At 27.7% G+C, this 20,562-nt stretch overlaps 1 protein-coding gene across 1 annotated transcript in view; it reads left to right on the top strand.

Moving 5' to 3' along the window:
• LOC147806240 (dolichyl-diphosphooligosaccharide--protein glycosyltransferase subunit 1-like) overlaps nucleotides 1-20,562 on the top strand; it is a 31,763-nt gene that overhangs the window by 4,103 nt on the left and 7,098 nt on the right. Inside the window, exons 3-7 of the mRNA XM_087169023.1 lie at nucleotides 7,681-7,999; nucleotides 9,844-10,050; nucleotides 12,105-12,297; nucleotides 16,455-16,554; nucleotides 18,845-18,983. Of these exons, the coding sequence (XP_087025149.1) occupies nucleotides 7,681-7,999; nucleotides 9,844-10,050; nucleotides 12,105-12,297; nucleotides 16,455-16,554; nucleotides 18,845-18,983 (958 nt within the window). The remainder of the gene's footprint in view (nucleotides 1-7,680; nucleotides 8,000-9,843; nucleotides 10,051-12,104; nucleotides 12,298-16,454; nucleotides 16,555-18,844; nucleotides 18,984-20,562) is intronic.

The raw sequence follows: 20,562 nt of genomic DNA on the forward strand, positions 1-20,562 counted from the left end.
TGTTACTTTTCGAGGAGGCAAAAGTAGTAGGGTTGTTATGTATATCGTTATCGTAGACGTTTTGGCATAGTTATGCAAACTTTGGCATTTTTTTATTTGTGACGTTTAACGCATTATGAGAATAAATTGAAATATAGCTTTAAATTAATTTTACTTAATAAAGTGATGTTTTTTCTAATGCAAAGAAAGCATTCATTTAAAAATGATTTAAATATGTTGCTAATTTAATATAAAATATGAATTTTTTTTTGCACCTGAAAGATTGTTAATAATCTATTATGAACAAATCTCTTTTAATTTTTTAAAAGAGAATAAAAAAAATATTTTAATAAAATGTGCATGTGCTCTTATAAAACGTGCGTTTTATTGCATCTGAAAGATTGTTATTAATCTGTTATAAACAAATCTCTTTTAATTTTTTCGAATATATAAAGCATTATTTGAAGTTCTATTCTTATCCTAAAATCTTAAACACACTAATTAGCTTTTATAATTTTGTAAAGCAAATTATTAGAATTTTAAACGATGAACGTTGTATCTCTTATACATTTCCGAAAGTACTTTTATCTGTGAAAAAGAATAGCAAATGCAGATTTTGTTTTGTGAAACATTTTTTACTCATTTAACTTGTTAGTTTCCCCTTACAGTAGCGTCTATAACATTCAAACAAAATTAAAATATAAATATTCTTTGATTAAAAATTTTCCGAGAACGTTTCGCCTTCATTTCTGTTTTGAAAACAGAAATGTTACACGCGTATATTAAATAGAAATTCATTAAGATCTTGCAAGAATATTTTATAGAAACCTTATTAGAAATATAAAAGATAATTATAAAGACACTGAAAATAAAGAATATGTTTGAAGTAAGTTCAAAGAATAAAAAAACTCCATTGTTAAATCTTTTTACAGCAAAAATATTGAGGAATAAAAAATTTGCCACGTTTCCATTTACCTTACATTTGACCCACATATTGAAAGAGTAAAGATATTATTCAATTTTGAAATTTTGCAATTATAGATTGATTGGTTTTCTTTATACTTTCCTTATTCCCTTCTTTTTCTAATACAAAAAGGAATATTCCTCTTAATTTCTTATTTATTTTTATCTTTAGTAGGAAAGGTTTTGTTCAAAAAAAGTATCCCCTGAGTTATTTCACTTCGTCATTACTCTGAGAAGTATTTCACGATTTCCATGTCCATATGAAATTTTTAAGTCAGCAATTGTTATAAGACACATCTATACAAGTTCTATTGACACAATGATGGTAAGACATGCATTTCCTTTAGTCATGGTGTGGTCTTTCTGCAGGTGTTTGAAATAACTATTGTCAAGAATTTTAAAAATGACAGTAACCAAAATAAATAATAAGAGCCCTCCCAAAACGCATTCTGACCGATAACGCTACAATAAGCAGGAAATGCCACCTCGCCTGTGGAAGAGGCAGGAATGATTTCGTTTTCCTTTATCTTTTAGAGAAGGAGTAACAATTTATTTTGTGCCCAGCAAGTTAAATTATGACAAACTGTAAAACTCTCAATAGAAAAACTTCGTCGGAACTTGAAAGAATAATTTGTCCTTGAGAACTTCAGCAAGAGGCGAGAAAGATACCTTTTTAAAATGGTTCAGTAGTTAATCACATATAAATGTTTGAAAAGCAGAGATAGTTTCATTGTGACTAAACTTCCTGTTCAAGGTCACGTATTGAAAACCTTTCCATAGATGCTCCATCATCTTTCCACAAATATTTAATTTTTTTTCTTTTCGGTTTTTAACAGTATTTTTTCACAATAAATTAATATTATAAATGTGTTTTTTTTCTTCCTTTGTTTTAAAAAAGAAAGAAATCTGAAACATTTTCTAAGCGGTTTCAAAAGTTAGATTCCATAAAATTACCAATGAAAAAATTTACACATGCATTAATTTTTTTGTGCACGTTAAATTCAGAGTTTCAAACGGTTGATTAGACTTCCCTTTAACCCTATGAAACAGCATATTACTCATGTAAAAAATATACAATACTTTGTTTTCATACTAATCTTGTGCTATAGACTGGAATACAAAAAATAATTGAACTTCATTTACTCAATCATACTAGGCAAAATTCAATATTTCGTTTAATAATTAATTATCTTTCTTTTATCTTTTTAATAATTATTACTTTCATCTTTTTGTGCACGTTAGATTCAGAGTTCCAAACGGTTGATTAGATTTTCCCTTTAACCCTATGAAACAGCATATTACTCATGTAAAAAAATATACAGTACTTTGTTTCCATAATAATTTTGTGCTATTTTAGTACAAACATAATTTAAATGCTTAGAAGATAATTATTGAACAATTTATCACTAAAAAAAAGTTCAAAGAATTCGACTTCTCTTTTCAAATCTTTATGTTTTTCATTTAATCCAACGTTTCCAGTAAACGGCAAAACATTTACTTTATCATCAAAAGATGGTTCCTTCCAATGAAATACTCTTTCTACTGCTTTTAAATTGGAAGTTGCAGAATTTGATTGACAATTATCCATAGATTCATCCTCACTATCAATTTCATCCACTTCATTTTTTTCTTCTTCCTCCTCACACTCAGATTCTGAATCAGCGTATGTTTCATCATCAAAATCATTCATTATCTTATGGATTTCATCTTGAGTGAGTGGTCTCCCTCTACGTGGCATCTTAAAGATGCGAAAAATTCTTTTAATGTAAAAAGAATAAAAAAATGCAAAACGAAAGTAACAAATTAAAAAATAAAACGTAAATAAAAATTTTCTTAAAGATGCGAAAAATTCTTTTAATGTAAAAAGAATAAAAAAATGCAAAACGAAAGTAACAAATTAAAAAAATAAAACGTAAATAAAAATTTAATTAGAACATTAAAGCAAAAGCTTAAAAAAATTAACAAAAACGCAAACAAAAAATAAACGTAACTAACAAAGAAATTAATCGAAAAACAATAAACAAGGATTCGCTAAATGTCGCTGAAAAGATCACGAATAAAATGATACTAAACTTTCAAAGGGAATGAAAGAAATTCTCATAGCTCGAAACTCGCCAACTGATAATAACAGAGAAAAATATTTCAGCCAATTCGAATCGAAAGTGAGCACACGTGAAGTCTTTTTTCAACAATAGGAGCAAATTACAGGGGGTTCTTGAAGAAATGACAGGAGCGATGACGGTCTAGTAGAAAAGGGGGAAGAGAACCACCGGTACAACTGTTGATCCAGCGCCGCAATAAAAGAAGTTTTTTCTACCGGTACATATGCTGTACCAGCCGCAACCAAAGGGTTAAACAACTTCCCTTTAAAAACATACCGTTGCCGGAGCACGCGATATCGCGTGACAATTCTTCCTTCTGTTTGTATCAATAAAACGGATTAAGTGGTACCAATATGCATTCTATCATGCAAATATTTTTGCGAAAAATATCATGCTTCGGTTTAGCAATGACATAGAGTATGAGATAAACGTTGTAAAATTTAAAGTAGCTGCTAAAATAAGGTAATTTGAGAATAGTTAAAATAAGATTTTATCTTTGTAAATTACACCCTTCACTGTTAGATGCAGAGTAACCCCCCTGCACTTGGATAGCAATAAACATGTTAAAATATTTTTTTCATTAAAAATACTGACAAAAATTAAATTTTTCCCTTTCGGTACTTTACAGATTTGCGCAAAGTTATTGTACATTCCACAGGTTATCGTATAAAATGATTCTGCTGCTATTGTACTCTGCAAGTTATTGTATAATTTTTCTGCAGCATGAATACTTAATTGTATATTAATTCTGCAGGTTTGGCAAATCAAATTCAAGAATTGAAAAATGAGAGATACAATAAATCACACGATAAAGTGAACGAAATACAATCAACAGCAAATTTCACAGCTGAAGAAAAGGAAATACTTTTAAAATCTGCTAGATCCGTTGACACACTGATAAAATGGGGCGAAACCCTTGAACGATGTGATGAAGGTCTGAAATGCACCGCATGTCATATAATTCTTAAATTTAACTTTGAAATCGGTGACAATTATGAAGAAGATAATATGCCAATAACGTTCAGGCACCTAAAGTATGATCTATGCCGGCATTTGAATAGTATTACGCATATTGAAAACCTGAAACTAGCAAAGAAAATTAGCAAGCAAACTAAAGAATCCCTAAAAATAGGAAAATTAGCAGCAATTAACTGTGCTTCCGCAGCTTACTTGTCATTCAAACTTCAATGTTCATACAGAGATTTTGAAACAATACTAACAGAATTTTATAACAGCGGAGCTGAAGTTGGGTTGAAAAATCATTCAAAAGAATTTGCTCGAACATTTCTTCCACATATATATGACATTTTTCGTAAAGAAATTTGTAACTTTATTATAAGCAATGAACTTCCAATCGGAGTTATTGCTGATAAAATGACATCTAATAGACGTAGTCGTCACATTATTGGTATTAGGATACCTATATTCGACATAAATCACGATTCCTTCTATAAGTCAATTTATCTGGAACATAATGCTGTCACTGATTTTACCGGTGATGGTCTATCGAGCAGTATTTTAAACACGCTTGAAAAATTCGGTCTTGAAACCACATATATTCGCAAGCATTTAACTGGCCTTGCAGTTGATGGTCAATACATAAATCTTGATGTTGGAAAACATCTGCAAAATAAATTGGCAAAAAAATAGTTGTATCATGGGATCCCATGCACCGAATTGAATTAGTAAAGAAACATGCCGAAACACCCAAGATAGTTCAAGATGCTTTCGAATTAATACACGATACCATGAAAAATTTTTCCACGGGTAAAAGTTATGAATTATTATTGAAATATGCAGAAAAGGTTGGCCATTTTTATAAACCAAAATTATTTAAAACGATGAAATTTTCTTCTTATTGTGAAGACATCTTTAAAACATTTATCTGCGATTACAAAATATTGGTGTCTGCTTGTGAAGAAGATCCAGATGGTTACATTTTAAGAGATACACTTATGAGTAGGGAAAGAATTTTCAATATTTTAGCTCTGTCAGATGTTTGTGGTTGTCTTGGGTATGCGTCAAGAAAAGTCCAAAATTCTGATTTGTTTCCTTGGCAGTACACATCAGTCATCGAAAGTACATTTTCTTCCTTGACTATAATAAAAAATTATCTTGAAGAACTGTCAAAGACTGTTTCTAACGCCAAAGAGTTTGTTGATTTACTAAATAATTTGCCAAAAAGTTAATTTCCCAACTTGAGATCTGCAACAGAAATGTTTCCACTTGACCTTAAGATGACTGGCACTTTTCATGATGTGCCACTGCACTGCCAGAAAAACCAGTCAGTTCAAAAATTTTACGAGCTCGTAATTCCAATCAAGACTCAGCCTCATTATTGAAAAACAACTTAATTGATTTGTCAAAGTATGTTGGATGTCTAATTAGTCAGGCAGATTCATATTTTTCAGAAAATAAATCTAAAAATAGAGAAACTATAAGTGCTTTTGCAATCACAAAACATTTGAACTTTTTATTTAATAATGAATTTTTGCTGTATCCAAGTACCAAAGCAAGCATAGATCAGGGAGGAGAAACCAAAGGGTTGAATAAAGAGCATTTTAACTCTATATTGGATGAAATTCCTTTTGTTTCAAAAGATACAGTTATGAGGGAAACTCTTTGGTTTGAATTTTCTATATTTAATAAATGGATGTATTCCAAATTACATTGCTACTTATGTGATGACAATATTTGTTCTCAAAATTTATTATTCAAAACCGCATTCCAAGAATTAAACAGTAGGATACCTACTTTTATTTATTTTTTTGCTTCTTCACTTAACATACCAATTTCAGAAGCTATTTGTGAAACATGGGGCTCAATTATTGACCGTGTAAATAAACAGAGATTAAGATCTAAAGAAGGAAATGAAGAAGATGTTGGAACAAATGACAAGAGAACATTTATTCAAATAAATGGACCACCAGCTGGATACAAAAATAATCGAAAGTTTATAAAAGCAGGCTTAATTGATATGTATGGACCCAATTACGCTGTACATTTTACGAATTTTCACAGTAATAAGATTATGAAAAATTTTGTCACTTCCAAAGTAATTAACAAAGTGAATACAGAAGCCAATTGTTTACCATGCTTTAAATAATTAAAAAAATATTTTATATTATGTATTACTCAACTTTAATATTTTTTCACCTGATTTGTTTCTGTACCTGATATAACTACTATAATAAAACATTAAATCATATTGTTTTAAACTGATACTTCAAATTCAGTTATTTTGTTTAATAAATTTAATCTTTTTGTCCATTCTTAGCTATTTTTATTCTATCTTTTTACACGTTCTGGGTAATCTTTATTTATGCTCTAGTAAGCATTTTTGTTTGCACATCTAAATATTTATAATTTTTCTTTATTATAAGATTATACAAATTTAAACTTAAACAAATTTAAACTTATGTTATGAAATTAAGAAAAAAAAATCTACACAGTTTTATTCTATGCATGTAGGCCTTTTTATAACCACGAAGTGCATCTATTATTATAAATTCATTACACATATATTTATAACGATAAAAATATCTTGCAGAAAGATATTGGTTCTAGTTAGGTTTGTCGCAGAAAGCCAGAAAAAATTCTGCCACAGGGCAGATGACTATTGAAATAAAATCTTTCCATAATCTGCAGCTCATGCTGCGAAACTGCAGAGTTTCTGCTACCAGGAATTTCGTTAAAAGAAAATTTTATTTAATAATAAAATTTTATCTGTATTTAATGTTTCTGTAGCTTTTACAGAGCTCATTCTAGGCAGGGTAAACAGGGCGCAGCACCCTGCTGCCCTTTTAGTCAAAAGAATTCACCCTGTTGCCCCTGAAGTAAATTAGTGCCCTGATGTAATAGACTCCATACCCTTTTTGCCCTTTCTTTCCTGAACCTTCTTTACTTTTTCCTCCAACCCTTCTTTACTTTTTCCCCAAACTCTACAATGGATTTCATGAACTGTTATTTTTAACTCTTTTTATTTAGCTTGTCATTGCTGTCAATACATAGATTTATATGGGAAAGAAAAAATAGCCATCACAACCCATTGTTGCACTTGTCTTTGAAAATTTGCAGTTACTTCTATCATTAAATCATAATTATTATTAATCATTTTAATTATTTAATCATAACTACAGACACTTAAAAACATACATTTATTATTTTATTAATATATGCATGCATTTTAAATAAATTACTCAGCTAATTAGCTCATTAACTCGATATATATGTTAATTTATTAATGAAAATAAGTAATTAATGATTGCTTTGCTACTCTCAGTTAAGTTAAAAAAAAAAATTCTTTTACTGATTGACAATGCTTTTTAATAGAACGTAAAATTATTGCCTTTTTAGAATAATAATGCCCTTTTTTTAAACTTTTGCTCCCTGCCCTTTTTTCTGCCTAGAATAAGCTCTGCTTTTTGGCTTAGAGCTTTTGTAACATATTGTTTCTTTAACTTTAGTTATCTGTTATTTTGCTGTTAATGATTTTAAATAATAGTACAATTTCATTCTTAGATAATGTTTTTTTGTCGACAACTATAATTTTATTTGTATATCCTGTTAAAATGTCTTCCAAATTATTGTTTTTCAAAGTTACTTTTTTTTAAAATTAAATTTGTTATTCTTTTAGCCCTCATAAGGACAAAGATCTCATCAAGATTCATTTCAAGAACCCTCTGCAGCCAGGAAAGTCTACTGTAGTTCGCCTTGAGAAAGTTCTCACCCATTACTTAGTTCCTTACCCTTCTAGCATTTCCCAGTCTGATAAGCAGCTGATTATGTATCATGGTAGCCATTATTATTACAGTCCTTACCTCACTAAAACTCAAACAACTGTTGTGACTCTTCCATCAAGTTCTGTTGAATCTTTCACAAAATTGAAGCCTTTAGCTCACAGTGATAATCTCATCACTTTTGGTTCTTATGATAATATTGCTCCATTTAGTGTAGTAAGTGTTTGTGCCTTATACTTTTGATAATTTTTCTTATTAAAAGCGAATTTTTTTTAACGTCTTTCCTTACTAATGTCTTACATGTTGATATATTTTGTTTATGTCAAGCTTCAAACTCGTTCTTATTATTAGCGTTTCTTGTAATTGTTTATTAATTTTTAACAAATACTTTAATGCGCTGTAAAACTTAAGGATTTTTTTTAAAGTCAGGTAAGATCTATCTTGAGAATTTACCGATTAGTGAGTTTTGTATATAAGTGACTTTAATATCATTTTTAGGTATGTCATGTATTGTATCAAAATGTTCAAAATTATATTTTCTTAAAACTAAATATAAACTTTCTGTATTTTATATTTTAAGGTATGCTTGAATAATACTTCAGTAAACAAAGTTAAGTCGGGACCATTTTTTTCTGAAAGCAAAATGTAGCAAAATAGTTGAAAGTTTTAAAAAAAGACAAAATACTTAGTTATTATGATAGTAACAGCATTTTCTGTGTTGAGCTGCGGCATCATCATTGTCATCACGATTTAAAATATATCTAAGGTGTAAAGCTGCACTAATTTTTTTTATAAAATTAAGCTTGATGGAATAAAAATATGTGTTTGCAAAAAGCAAATGAATGCGAAAATATACAGAGAAAAAATTTCTTTTATTGTAATATGAATTTTATGTATTGCATAAAAAGCTACATACTAGTAGAAATCCACATGAATAAGTTATAGTTGGTTATAATGTAGAGAATTGTCAATTTAGCCTTACTCTCTTATATGTAATACTGTGACTCAAAAAAAAAAAAAAAAATTCAGCTCGGCACTATTTGCAACGCTTGCTCCCAAGCTGCTTAATTTTTGTTACTGGGAATTTTGACAAATTTTTAGGTTTCTGGGTCTTACCTTGCTTGATTCTTCTTAAATTAGTTAAATTTCTCATTCTTTCAGTTTCATATCCTTCATGTAATATTTTATTGCAAATGCCAGACCCTTCACAAAATGTTTATTCCAAAAACTAGGCATTTCACAAGACTTTTCTTTTATGAGAATAAAGTCAATGATTTTTCATTCATAATTTTACATCTTAAACTTAAGACATAGTTTTTTTTTTCCTGCGGAAGACCTTATTTTCTCATATTCACATAACAATGAGTAGATTTTTTGCAATTTCCCCAAAATGGACCTTTTACAAAAAGCCTGGATTAACTCCTGTTATAACTCTTTAGCTATGTTGAACAACAGTTAAAAGTAAAGTAATATTTTAAAAACTCAACTTATAAAATGTTATTTTGTATTAAAATTTCTAAAAATTTTTAAACCATTATTTTAGTAGATTTCTTCTTTTTTTTTTTAAATTTATTATTTCCTTATTGAAAAGTGTGTATGCAGTTATATGTCAGATAAAAATGTTGCCATTGTCAGATTTCATGTAATTCTTCTAAAAGAAATGCTTTAAATGAATGTTTGTATGATCAAATTTTACAAACTTTTTCATAATCCAATAAAAGAAGAAAAAATCAGATTTTTACTTTAAAAACATGTATATAAAAAAAGTTATTATAAACCATTCTTTTAAACAGCACTGCTAAAATATAAGTTTTTTTATTTCTATTTAAGACTGCCTTGTTAACTATATTTTTAAAAGCATATCTATTTTATTTTATTTATGAATTTATGTGCAATACATATTTTAAATGGAAATGCATAAAATAAAAAAGTGTTTGTTGTAGTGTTTTTGACGTAAAAATAATGAAATTACCTGTCTGAAGTGAATATAACATTTATCATAATGCTTATTTCATTGTATAAAGCTTTATGTAGTTTAAAGACCATTCATTATTTTTTAGAGCAAATTGACTATTCATTGTGAAAATAACAGTCCTTTCCTGTCAGTAAGTAATTTAAATAGAGCTATCGAAGTTTCACATTGGGGTGTTATATCAGTGGAAGAAACAATAGATATTACTCACACTGGAGCAACTCTAAAAGGACCCTTTTCTCGTTATGAATTTCAACGTGACCAAAGTGGAATTGCCTCTGTTAAGTCCTTCAAGGTAAACATATCAAAACTCAATTCAACTCTCATTTTCTCTTCTTGTTTGCATTTGTATTTTTATTGTTTTTAAATTATTTTTAATGGATATTTTATTGGTCTAATTGTGATTTTAAAGATCATATGTTAATCCTTTGACACAGTTAGTACATCAGTGTCCCTTACATCGCCTGCACTAAGGATTTCAAATTATTGGCCAGTAAATTAGCCAAATATCAAAAGTATTCACCATTTTTCAAAAGTCCTCGCCAAATGCAAATTTTGTTTCAGGATTATATTATTTTAATCCAATTCTAATTAGGTGTGCGGCACATCTACCGAAAATTACTGTAATCGAATAAAAAATACTGATTTGCTTAGAAAAATTCATTTTGAGAATAGTTAAATACATATTTTTCTTTCCACAGCGTAAAAAATCATTCGCCAAAGCAAAATTTTATTTGATAAATTTACGATTTTATTGCATTTGTCGAGGTGGCGAATGCTGAGCATGGGCCCTGCTTTTATCTAAAATTTTTTCTGGTGCACTAATTACAAACAGAAATATGCTATGGTATTTTTTTAATTATTTAAAAACACTCAAACAGTTATTAAAAACAATCTCTTAGGTTATCAGAATTATATGTGTACTTATCTAAAAAAAACTTATAACTGTACTTGTCATGTCATTTGTTTAATATAAATATAGCTCTAGAGAAGGCAGTTAGAGACTCTGGTATACAAACACAGAGCATAATTTTTGTTAAATCTGTACAACTGCTAGCATTTGCAGAGGATATTGATATCACGGGATGAAGTAGAGCAGCTATAGTAGAGGCTTTTTGTGTACTGGAAACTGCAGCTAACAGCATAGGATTGTCAGTCAATAATGAAAAAATTTAATTCATGGCAATAATGAACAGAATCACAAATTTGCAACCACTGAAAATTCCAAAGTATGAGTTTGAAGAAGTAGCTTAATTTAAATACTTAGGCTCAGTAGTAAATAATAATGACATAAAAATTTAAATCAGGAATAAAATCAACATGGCTAACAAATGTTATTATGGATTGAGAAACTAGTTCAAATCTAAATACATAAGTTGTGAAACGAATGTACAGTTGTACAAGACATTAGTGAGACCAATAGTTTTATACGGCAGATAATGCTGGACAATCAATAAAGCAAACGAAGAGAAACTGATGACTTTCGAGAGAAAAATATTAAGGAAACTTTTTGGTGTAGTAAGAGAAAACAGAACCTGGAGAATTCTTTACAACCCTCAATTACAATCTAAATACAAAGAACCACCTTACATAGAAAAAATGATCAAGGTTTTGCAAATAATGTGGCTAGGACATGTATTCTAATATAGCAATGAAAATCCTGCGATCTAATATAGTGATGAACTAGTTTTTATTTTATATCCGTTGTTGAACAGCCAACCCAATTTTATGGGTTTACGACTACTAATGTTCAACTTGCCCTCGTGGAGGACTTTTTGATGGAGCTAACCCCCATTTGCGTTGCATGGAGAGGAAGACCATGAGAACTTCCCACAGTTAACCTTACGGCAAGGGGACTCTAACCCATGATCTGTCTACCACTGAGGCTATTTCGCGTCAGAACTGTGGTCGGTGCAAGCCGGATGCGGAATTTATATCGACTGGGATTCGAACCCGGTTTGCCTCATTGGAAGGTGAACGCTCTATACCCTGAGCCATCGCGGCTCTGATGAACTAGTTTGTAATAATTATAAATATGCTGAAAATTATAACAATTTTAGTTAAAAATTCTAAATATTTTAGTTGTAATATTGTTTTTAAATCAACCACAATTAATAAATTTTATCAATTTGCTTGATTGGTAATTAATCAATGCTTTGATTGGTAATTAAAAAAAATATATATAAATGGTTCTGATTTAAATAAAAAAAATCTAATTAACATTTTTTTCATAAAAAAAATTCTTAATTTTTGCCTACTTTTCTTGCATTACCCCCCTCCCCCGTCTTCACTGTTTTTTTATATTTGTTTTCGTTTTAAGATTTGTATATTTTTTTGTTCTGTTTACAGACTGTTCTGCCAGCATCTGCTAGTGATGTTTATTATCGTGATGAGATTGGGAACATTTCTACTAGTCATCTTAAAGTCTTAGAAGATTCAACGGAAGTGGAATTACGTCCACGATTTCCATTGTTTGGTGGCTGGAAAACTCATTATGTTCTAGGCTACTATGTACCTACTTATGAATATTTATTTAATAGTGGTGAGTGTCTGTACTGTCGTAGAAAGTATTTCCTAAATGTCTTACCCCATATGAATTTTGGATTAAATTTTTATGTATATATATATATATATATATATATATATATATATATATATATATATATATATATATATATATATATATGTATATATATATATATATATATATATATATATATATATATATATATATATATATATATATATATATCTGTTTTCAGTTCATTTGAACATTTTTCAATTCTTCTAAATCTTTGTCCCTGTTTCGATTTATTTTTGGAAACATGAGTTTTAAAGCATTTATGTTATTTACAAAATGCGAATGTTATTTACAGAATAAAATATTTAATAGAAGCATTAATTCTAACATATTTAATATTGAAACTATATTAATGATCACACAAGTTTCTTTATAATTCTTTAACAAAAATTAATGTATTATAGTTTGGAGACGCACACACACACACAAGAAAAAACCTATATGTATATATTTATATTTTTAGTGGTAGTAAAATTTTGTTGAATATTTTGAATAAAAAGAAGGAATGAATAAATGAGTATGGTTTCAAAACCTAGACACTGAATGACAAAAATCTCTTGTCCCAACATTTCAATAAAGATAAATGTTTTTGTTACTTCTATAATGTCAAAATAGTTATAATTGTTTTATAATAACAGTCATAAAAACATGGTTCTGTAGTAAATTTGATTTTTGTTCATTTTTGTTGGAAAAAGAAAGTAAATATTTCTTGAATAAAATCTGTAGAAACAGAAAAAATCCTTTTTCCTTTTATTTTTTTTTCTTAGTTTATCGTAGTAGGGTGATTGTGCCTCAGAAAAAGTTTGTAATTATTTTTTTTCTCAATCTGCAATCAATGATCTTGGAGTTTCTGGAAATTTATGATATTTCAACAGTTAATATCCAGATAATTCATTTTTGGAATTTTATCCTTTTCTCCAAATATAAATATATAACTTAAGAGCAATAGAGCAACTTTTGTTTCCTTTTTTTTATCAGTGTCGAAAAGATGTAAATAGGGAGATGAGTGTTTTCTTTTTGTTGGGTTCTTTAGAAAAAGCCCAACTGGGCTTAAAGCAATTTTTTTTAAAATTAAGTAATTTTATAATGAAGATCTAGGTACTTTCACATGTCCGTACTTAAGTCAATGTGATTTATATTACTTATACCTTTTTATCTGAAAATTACTTTGCTGATGTAGTTATCATCTGGTTAAAGGACCTATTTGTTTTTCCAAGCTTTCTCCTAGGTATGTTTAAAAATCCAAATATTTCTTTTCAGAAAATATGTCTATGAATGCAAAGGAAACTTTGTTTCAGGTGTTCTTTTACTTTTCAATTTTTCTGTTTTAAGTTTAACTTAAAATAATTGACACTGAATTTTTAAATTATACTATACATTGTTTATGATGAAATATCAATAATTTCGAATGATAAAAAACAAAACACGGCACTACGATATTAAAATTTGACTTGAAATTTTCAAGACTTTTGAATGGGGATCATAGTTACAAGCATGTAAAATTAAATACCAATTTCCTTGTGATTTTTATTTAGTACTTGGCAATCAAATGACTTATGTGTGCTTTGTCCACCGGTTATTAGATATTTCATTGCCTAATAGACCAGTTAATTATAAGAGTATGAAGAATGCGTTAAATTACTATTGAGAATTTGCAACATACTAAGAATTGTTGCTAGAGAGACAAACACAAAAATATAAACTAGAAAATCTGCTTTTTAACTCTGAAAGGGAAGTATTGCAGTGGTGTTATGTGAATATAAACAAATCACTGTAAAAATTAGAAAATCAGGTTTTGATGGGCATACATAAGTTCAAGTTCATATCTACCATTCTTGTCCAATTAATAGCTTTTACTGCTGCTGTTGTTAAATCAACATGTAGACTGAAAATTAGACTTTAGGAGTGCTATAATTATACCCCTCTCTTCCCACTGGACTTAACAACCACCTGTACTTTTGTCAGCAATCTTCAATTTGGTTACTGTGATTGATTAATCCTCCTCCTTCCCCCCCCACTCATTGCTCATTTATGGTATAAAATTAATCCTCTACCTTAAACATCAGGATAACTATTTTTTAGAAGCAAATTCATAAACAATTTCTGATAATAAGAACTTTTAAAGTGGAAGGGAGCGTTTTTTTTGTTGTACTGATTGGCAATCAGTATTTATGTGAAACTACAGGAGGACTTTCTTTCTTTTTGAAATAAAAGCAAAATCATACATTACTAGATTTTTGTCTGTAGTATCAACTTTATGAAGTTAAAAAAAAATTTATGTCAAAATTTATTCTCAACATTCTGAGATATAGTTTAGAAATTTTAATTTTGTCATGCACAATGCGCCAAAAACTAGGACTACCCAGAATAACTTTTTATCTAATCGTCAGATCTTCACGTTCTAGGACTCAATGGCTTAAAGGGGTGATCTCAAATATGTTAATTAATAAGTGTAGATATTATTTTAAGTTGCGAAATCAGGCACAAAAACGTACTTTCTGTGAACCTTATTTTTGACAGATTTGGAATTCTGACCTCCAAAATGTAGGGTACAGCCGCGATCTGCGAAATATGGTCCCACTAGTTTGCTTTGGAGAAGCGCTCCAAAAATTAAATTTCTTAATGTTAATTTTACTTTTTGCGTGGTTCGCTATATCTTGAGAACTTTTTAAGCGAATTGAACATTTTTTACACACAATTATAAAATTTGTTTATCAAAATATAATTCCATGCAGAAATTAACTTTTAGTAAATATTTATTTAATTTAATAGTGGTCAAAAATTTTTTTTGAATTGTAAGGTATACAATTTTTTGCATCATTTTAAGGAATATAATTTTGCCTTGTAAAATTATATTCTTTTAAATGGTATAAAAATTTTTATACCTTACACTTCCACCATTATTAAATAAAATAATAAGCATTTACTGAAAGTTATTTTTTGCATGAAATTATCTTTGGCTGAACTAATTTCATAATTGTGTCCAAAAATGTTTCAATTTGCTTAAAAAGTTCTCGAGATATAGTGAAATACGCAAAAGAAAAATTAGCAGTAAGGGATCCAAATTTTGTACCCCTCTCCTGACCAAACTATTGGGATCATATTTCCCAGATTGTGGCTATCCCCTATATTTTGATAGTCAGAAATTCGAATCCGTTAAAAAAAGGTATGTTTATTCAGAGAAATTATATTTTTGTGCCTGATTTTGTAACTTAAAATATAGTCTGCACTTATTAGTTAGCATATTTGAGATAACCCCCTTGAGTCATTGAGTCCTAGAACGTAAAGATCCAACGTTTATATCAGAAGTTATTCTGGGTGGTCCATTGTTTTTTACCACACTGTACTTCGATTTAACATTGGTGGTTAAAAATCAAATGTATGAATCTTTGCATTGTTACTCATGGAATCTAACTACAGTATGGAACCGATTATCCGGAACGGTCGAGACCATCGCTATTCCGGATAACTGATTTTTCCGGTTTTCTGAATCGCTTCAAAAAGCCGTTTTTTATTGTTAAACCCAACTAAAAAAAAAAAAAATTGGAAATAATCTTACAAATAAGAAAAAACGATGAAGTAATACACTAATGATTATTTCCAAAATGATGGTAAGGTAAACATCTTTAAGAAAAGAAAGAAAAATCGTAAAATCTTATGAGGAAAAATTTTTTTTTTTTAAAAAAAAATTTTTTTTAAAATTAATTTATCGAATTTCGATCCGGTTTTTTGGTTTTCCGGTTTTCTGATTTCCGGATAACGGGTTCTGTACTGTACTTTTATTTTTCAGCAACTACAAATTAAATTGTATGAAGATATAATTGCTTTCACCTAATTTAATTTTGAAATTATTGTTAAAATTTTTATTAATTAATATAATTTATTTTGATTATATTACTTATACCTTACTTGAGATTTTCTATTTAAATTAAAACAAATGTTTAAAGTTATATAAAAATATATATACTAGAATTGTAATTTTACCAACTGTTTATTCAGTGATGTTGATTGAATATAGTTTTATGAATATGGTTTTAGCTTAGAATAATTATTGGATTATATTAAGACTATTTAAGTATATATCACTCCTATTTTGATCTTAATAATTTTTTCTTTAGGTGATCAGTATGTTTTGAAGCTGCGTTTTGTTGATCATGTGTTTGATGACAGTATAGTCGATAAATCTACTGTTCGTGTGATTTTACCTGAAGGAAGCAAGTAAGTTGGTTTAGAAATTTTAAGTCTCTTTTAATACTTTTCTTAAAATACAGTTTAAGACTAGTTGAAATTTATTTATTGAATGAGCTTTGAAATAATGCTTATAAGTCGTTTTTTTAAAATTAATAATTATAATTTTGAGGTAAGGATATAGAATTCAATTAAAAGGCACTTATTGCTTTATTTGAAAACATGATTGTTTTCAAATAAAAGTGTTATTTGGCTTTTAGAGATGCTAAAAAAGAAAAGTGTTATGACAGCAGAAACTTTCTTGGTACTTAACGTAAGAAAAAACTGGTTTTTATTTCATTGAAGCAATCAGTTTGAAGTTTAGATAAAGCTGGAACTAATGTTGGGAGGTTTCAAAAATGTTTTCCCATGAACTAATCTTACGAGATTTTTGTAGTTAGCTCTCTGATAAATTTTACCAGGCTTCATAAAATGTGCTTGTAAATTTGCTGAAAATCATTTCTGTACCAATAGTAGTTTAGAAATACCTTTTGACATTTTACTTTTATATTTGCTTTGGAACAGTGAAGGATGATATTATCTTGTAATATCCAATGCAAGATAAATTAAAGTTCCATCACATCTTGTGAAATAAAAAATAAAAAAATATTTTTTTCTCATTTTGACTCCGAATCTATCATTTTTAAAGTTGGTACCAGTAAAGTAGAATAAATATGTTTCAGAAACTATTTTTCATATTTCGAGCAATTCTGAATTAACTTGATCATTAACTCATGATCACGTTAATGTTATTAACTAATAGAATTGTTAGAATTATTATATAGTTTATAATAACTCTGACAAGTAAATAAAGCTAATAGGTCAAACTTATTTAATTTTTTAACTAGAGTAAAATTTTTTGATAAAGAACAATAGTTTTCTCAATAAGATGACATTCTTCTTTTTGATGAAAGAGCTAATTTTTATTTAATAACAATAAAAGTAATGGAAAAGTCTCCAAAAAGTTTTGAGTTAAAATATTTAAGGGCTAACTCTTGATTCTATTTAAGGTTAGTGAAAAGCTTATTAAGTATATTAAGCTGTAAGTTTTAGTTTCATTCATCCAAATGCTATTTTCAAAATCCCATGAAAAGTGATATTTATAAAGTGACTAAAGGTAATAAAACCAGTACTCATTTAGGATTATAGTTTTCTTTCCTATCTTAAGTGTCTTTAATTGAGCTTCTTTGTTTCTAAAATTTGACAATCTATGTTTCATTTTAAATTGCAGAAAATGTGCCTAATGTTTAATGCGCCTCACATTGAATTACTACACTTAACACTGAAAATGATTTAATAAATATATATTCACGTGCACAATTTAAATATCTTTTTAAAATATTTTATTAGATAAATCAAAATTTTGAGATATATTATAATTCATCAAATTAAAAGAATTTTGAAATAAATAACAACTTTCTAAATAGAAATATCATAATTGCAATTTATCATTGTTGCATTCCAATATTAACTAACTACTAAGGGTTTTAGTTTTGAGTGTGGAATTGTAAAAAGCTTAAAATAAAAAGCTCAATTTATTGTTTTTTTAGTTCACTTATTTGCTGATATATATATATTATTTTATGAATTTCCCCTTTATTTATAATATCTTTTAATCCATATTTAACCCATATTTTTTTCAAGTGCAAATGTTTTCATTTTTTTACCTGGCATATAAATTGAAATTAATCTTCCTGATATTTTTGTAAATTTTGTTTTGTAATCTTAATACAATTAAAAACTAAATTTATAATTTTGAATGAAATTGTAACTTGGGGAAGTTGTGGAGAATATCAATTGTTTCATATTACATATTAAATTACTACTGAAAGTATGAAAAATTGCTAAATAACTGCAGAAAAGTTTAACTATAACTTATTATTATCATTCCAATATTTTTTTTTAAAGTATTTTTTTTGAATCAATTTATTTGGCTCATGACCGATAATTTTAATGCAAGTTTTTGAATAAAATTTGTAGCAAAAGCGCGATGCAACAATTGTACTGTAACTAATTTTTGATTTTTTTTTATTCTTTTTTCTTAAACGCAACATCTTAAGATTATATTTTATTTTTTAAATTAGAGATAGAATTTAAGCAATTAACACTACTTAGAAAAACATTTTTCTTTATACATTAGTCATAGTTTGTATCTTAATGGAATTATCTCACAACTGTATTTTTAAAAATCAATGATTCTGATGTCCCAATCTTAGAATTTTACTTGAAATGATGTTGGTTGCTGTCTAAAAATAATTTAGTGCATTTATTTTATTTGTAGAAATATTCAGCTAAAGATGCCTTATAATGTGAAACGTCTATCAGATGAATTACATTTCACCTATTTAGACACTGTAGGGAGACCAGTAATTGTGTTGCAAAAAGATAATTTAGTTGAACATCACATTCAAGACTTTGAAGTAAGAACTGAATATATTTTTTATTTTATGATTAAATTTATTTCCTTTGTATCACTAGGGTTGATTGATTAAAGTCTTGATATATATATCAATATTCTTTACTTAAAATTCGTATTAAAATGACTAGATATCTGGTCAGATATTGATGTTTTTCTTTTATTTAAAAAAAAAAAAAAGTTTAATAATCTATTAGTAGCTTATTTTATTCTTCAATTTTAGTTTTTAATTTTCCTTTTAACATTAACTTTTCGTTATTATTTTCAGTTTCTATGTTCAATATTTAATTTGATAATTAATAAAATAATTTTTTAAATAATAATTTTTTTTCTCAAAAAATAAATTTTTTTGTTTTGTTGTGTCTATGACATAGCCGAATCAAATGTTTCCATGCGTCTTGATTACTGCTTCTGCGATTAGCAAAATATTTAATAATGATTATGATAAGGTGTAGAATATATAGTTATTCAAGAAATAATGCTGCAAGTTTTTACATCAATTATTTAAAAATTTTGATTAAAATGTTGACAAAATTCATATTTTATTTATGAAGGTTTAATTGGTTCGTAAGCATAGTCAATATACCATTTTTTCCCTTCATGCTTTATTATTTTTCTATGTTTAAAAAGAAATACATATACATAAAGAAAAATATTGTTCTTAATTTTTTTGTCTCCAAATTTCCAAGATCTTAGGTTTTAATGTAAGAGCAAATTTCATTGTTCTAAATTTTTTTGTCTCCAAATTTCCAAGATCTTAGGTTTTAATGTAAGAGCAAATTTCATTGTTCTCAATATCATTTGACAAATATTTCACTCAGAACATTGCAGACACACTTCAAATAATTTATCACTAAGTTAGCAAGAATAAATTTTTTTTATTGGCTCTTGCAGTCATGATTTTAAATTTTATTTAAAATGTTTAGTCATTTACATGTTTTATATAAGGAATATAAAAAAAAATCGGAAATTTTTTTTCACTTTTCTTGAATTATATTCCAGGTTTACTAACAAGGAAAACTAGGGAAGTGTGACTCGCTAATTTTGAAATTAACTAGTAGGATGTATGCCTTATGAAGAATAATTTTAGGCGGCAACATTCGTTTCGGCCCATAGAAGGTCCTGTGAGAGATAAAAAATAATTCGATGTATAGAAAAATCGGTATTTTATTACTTCAATGCAGACTATTAGTTATTGTAATTGTTTCATACTCCAATTAATTTGTAACTAATTGGTTAAATAATTAATTTTCTAATTAATAAAGTAATTAGCAAATTAATTAATTAATTATTAGTTAATTATTATTTATTTATTTATTAATTAATTAGTTGATTTACGATTACATACTCCAATAATTTGGAAAATTTTTTGAAAAAAAAATTTAAAAAATTTGATGTCAATTTTTTTTAAAATTTACCTAACAGGTTTTTCTGAAAAACTACAGATATATAAAATTTTCGAAATCAATTTTGTCAATAAATATGCAATAAATATGCATGTACGTGAAAGTACCACAAAATTAATTGGAGTATGAGATAATTACAATAACTAATAGTCTGCATTGTAGTAATAAAACACCGAT

The sequence above is a fragment of the Parasteatoda tepidariorum genome, chromosome 8 (assembly GCF_982258835.1).
Source record: "Parasteatoda tepidariorum strain Cologne lab strain chromosome 8, Ptep-v5.0, whole genome shotgun sequence".
In the NCBI taxonomy this organism is placed as follows: Eukaryota; Metazoa; Arthropoda; class Arachnida; order Araneae; family Theridiidae; genus Parasteatoda; species Parasteatoda tepidariorum.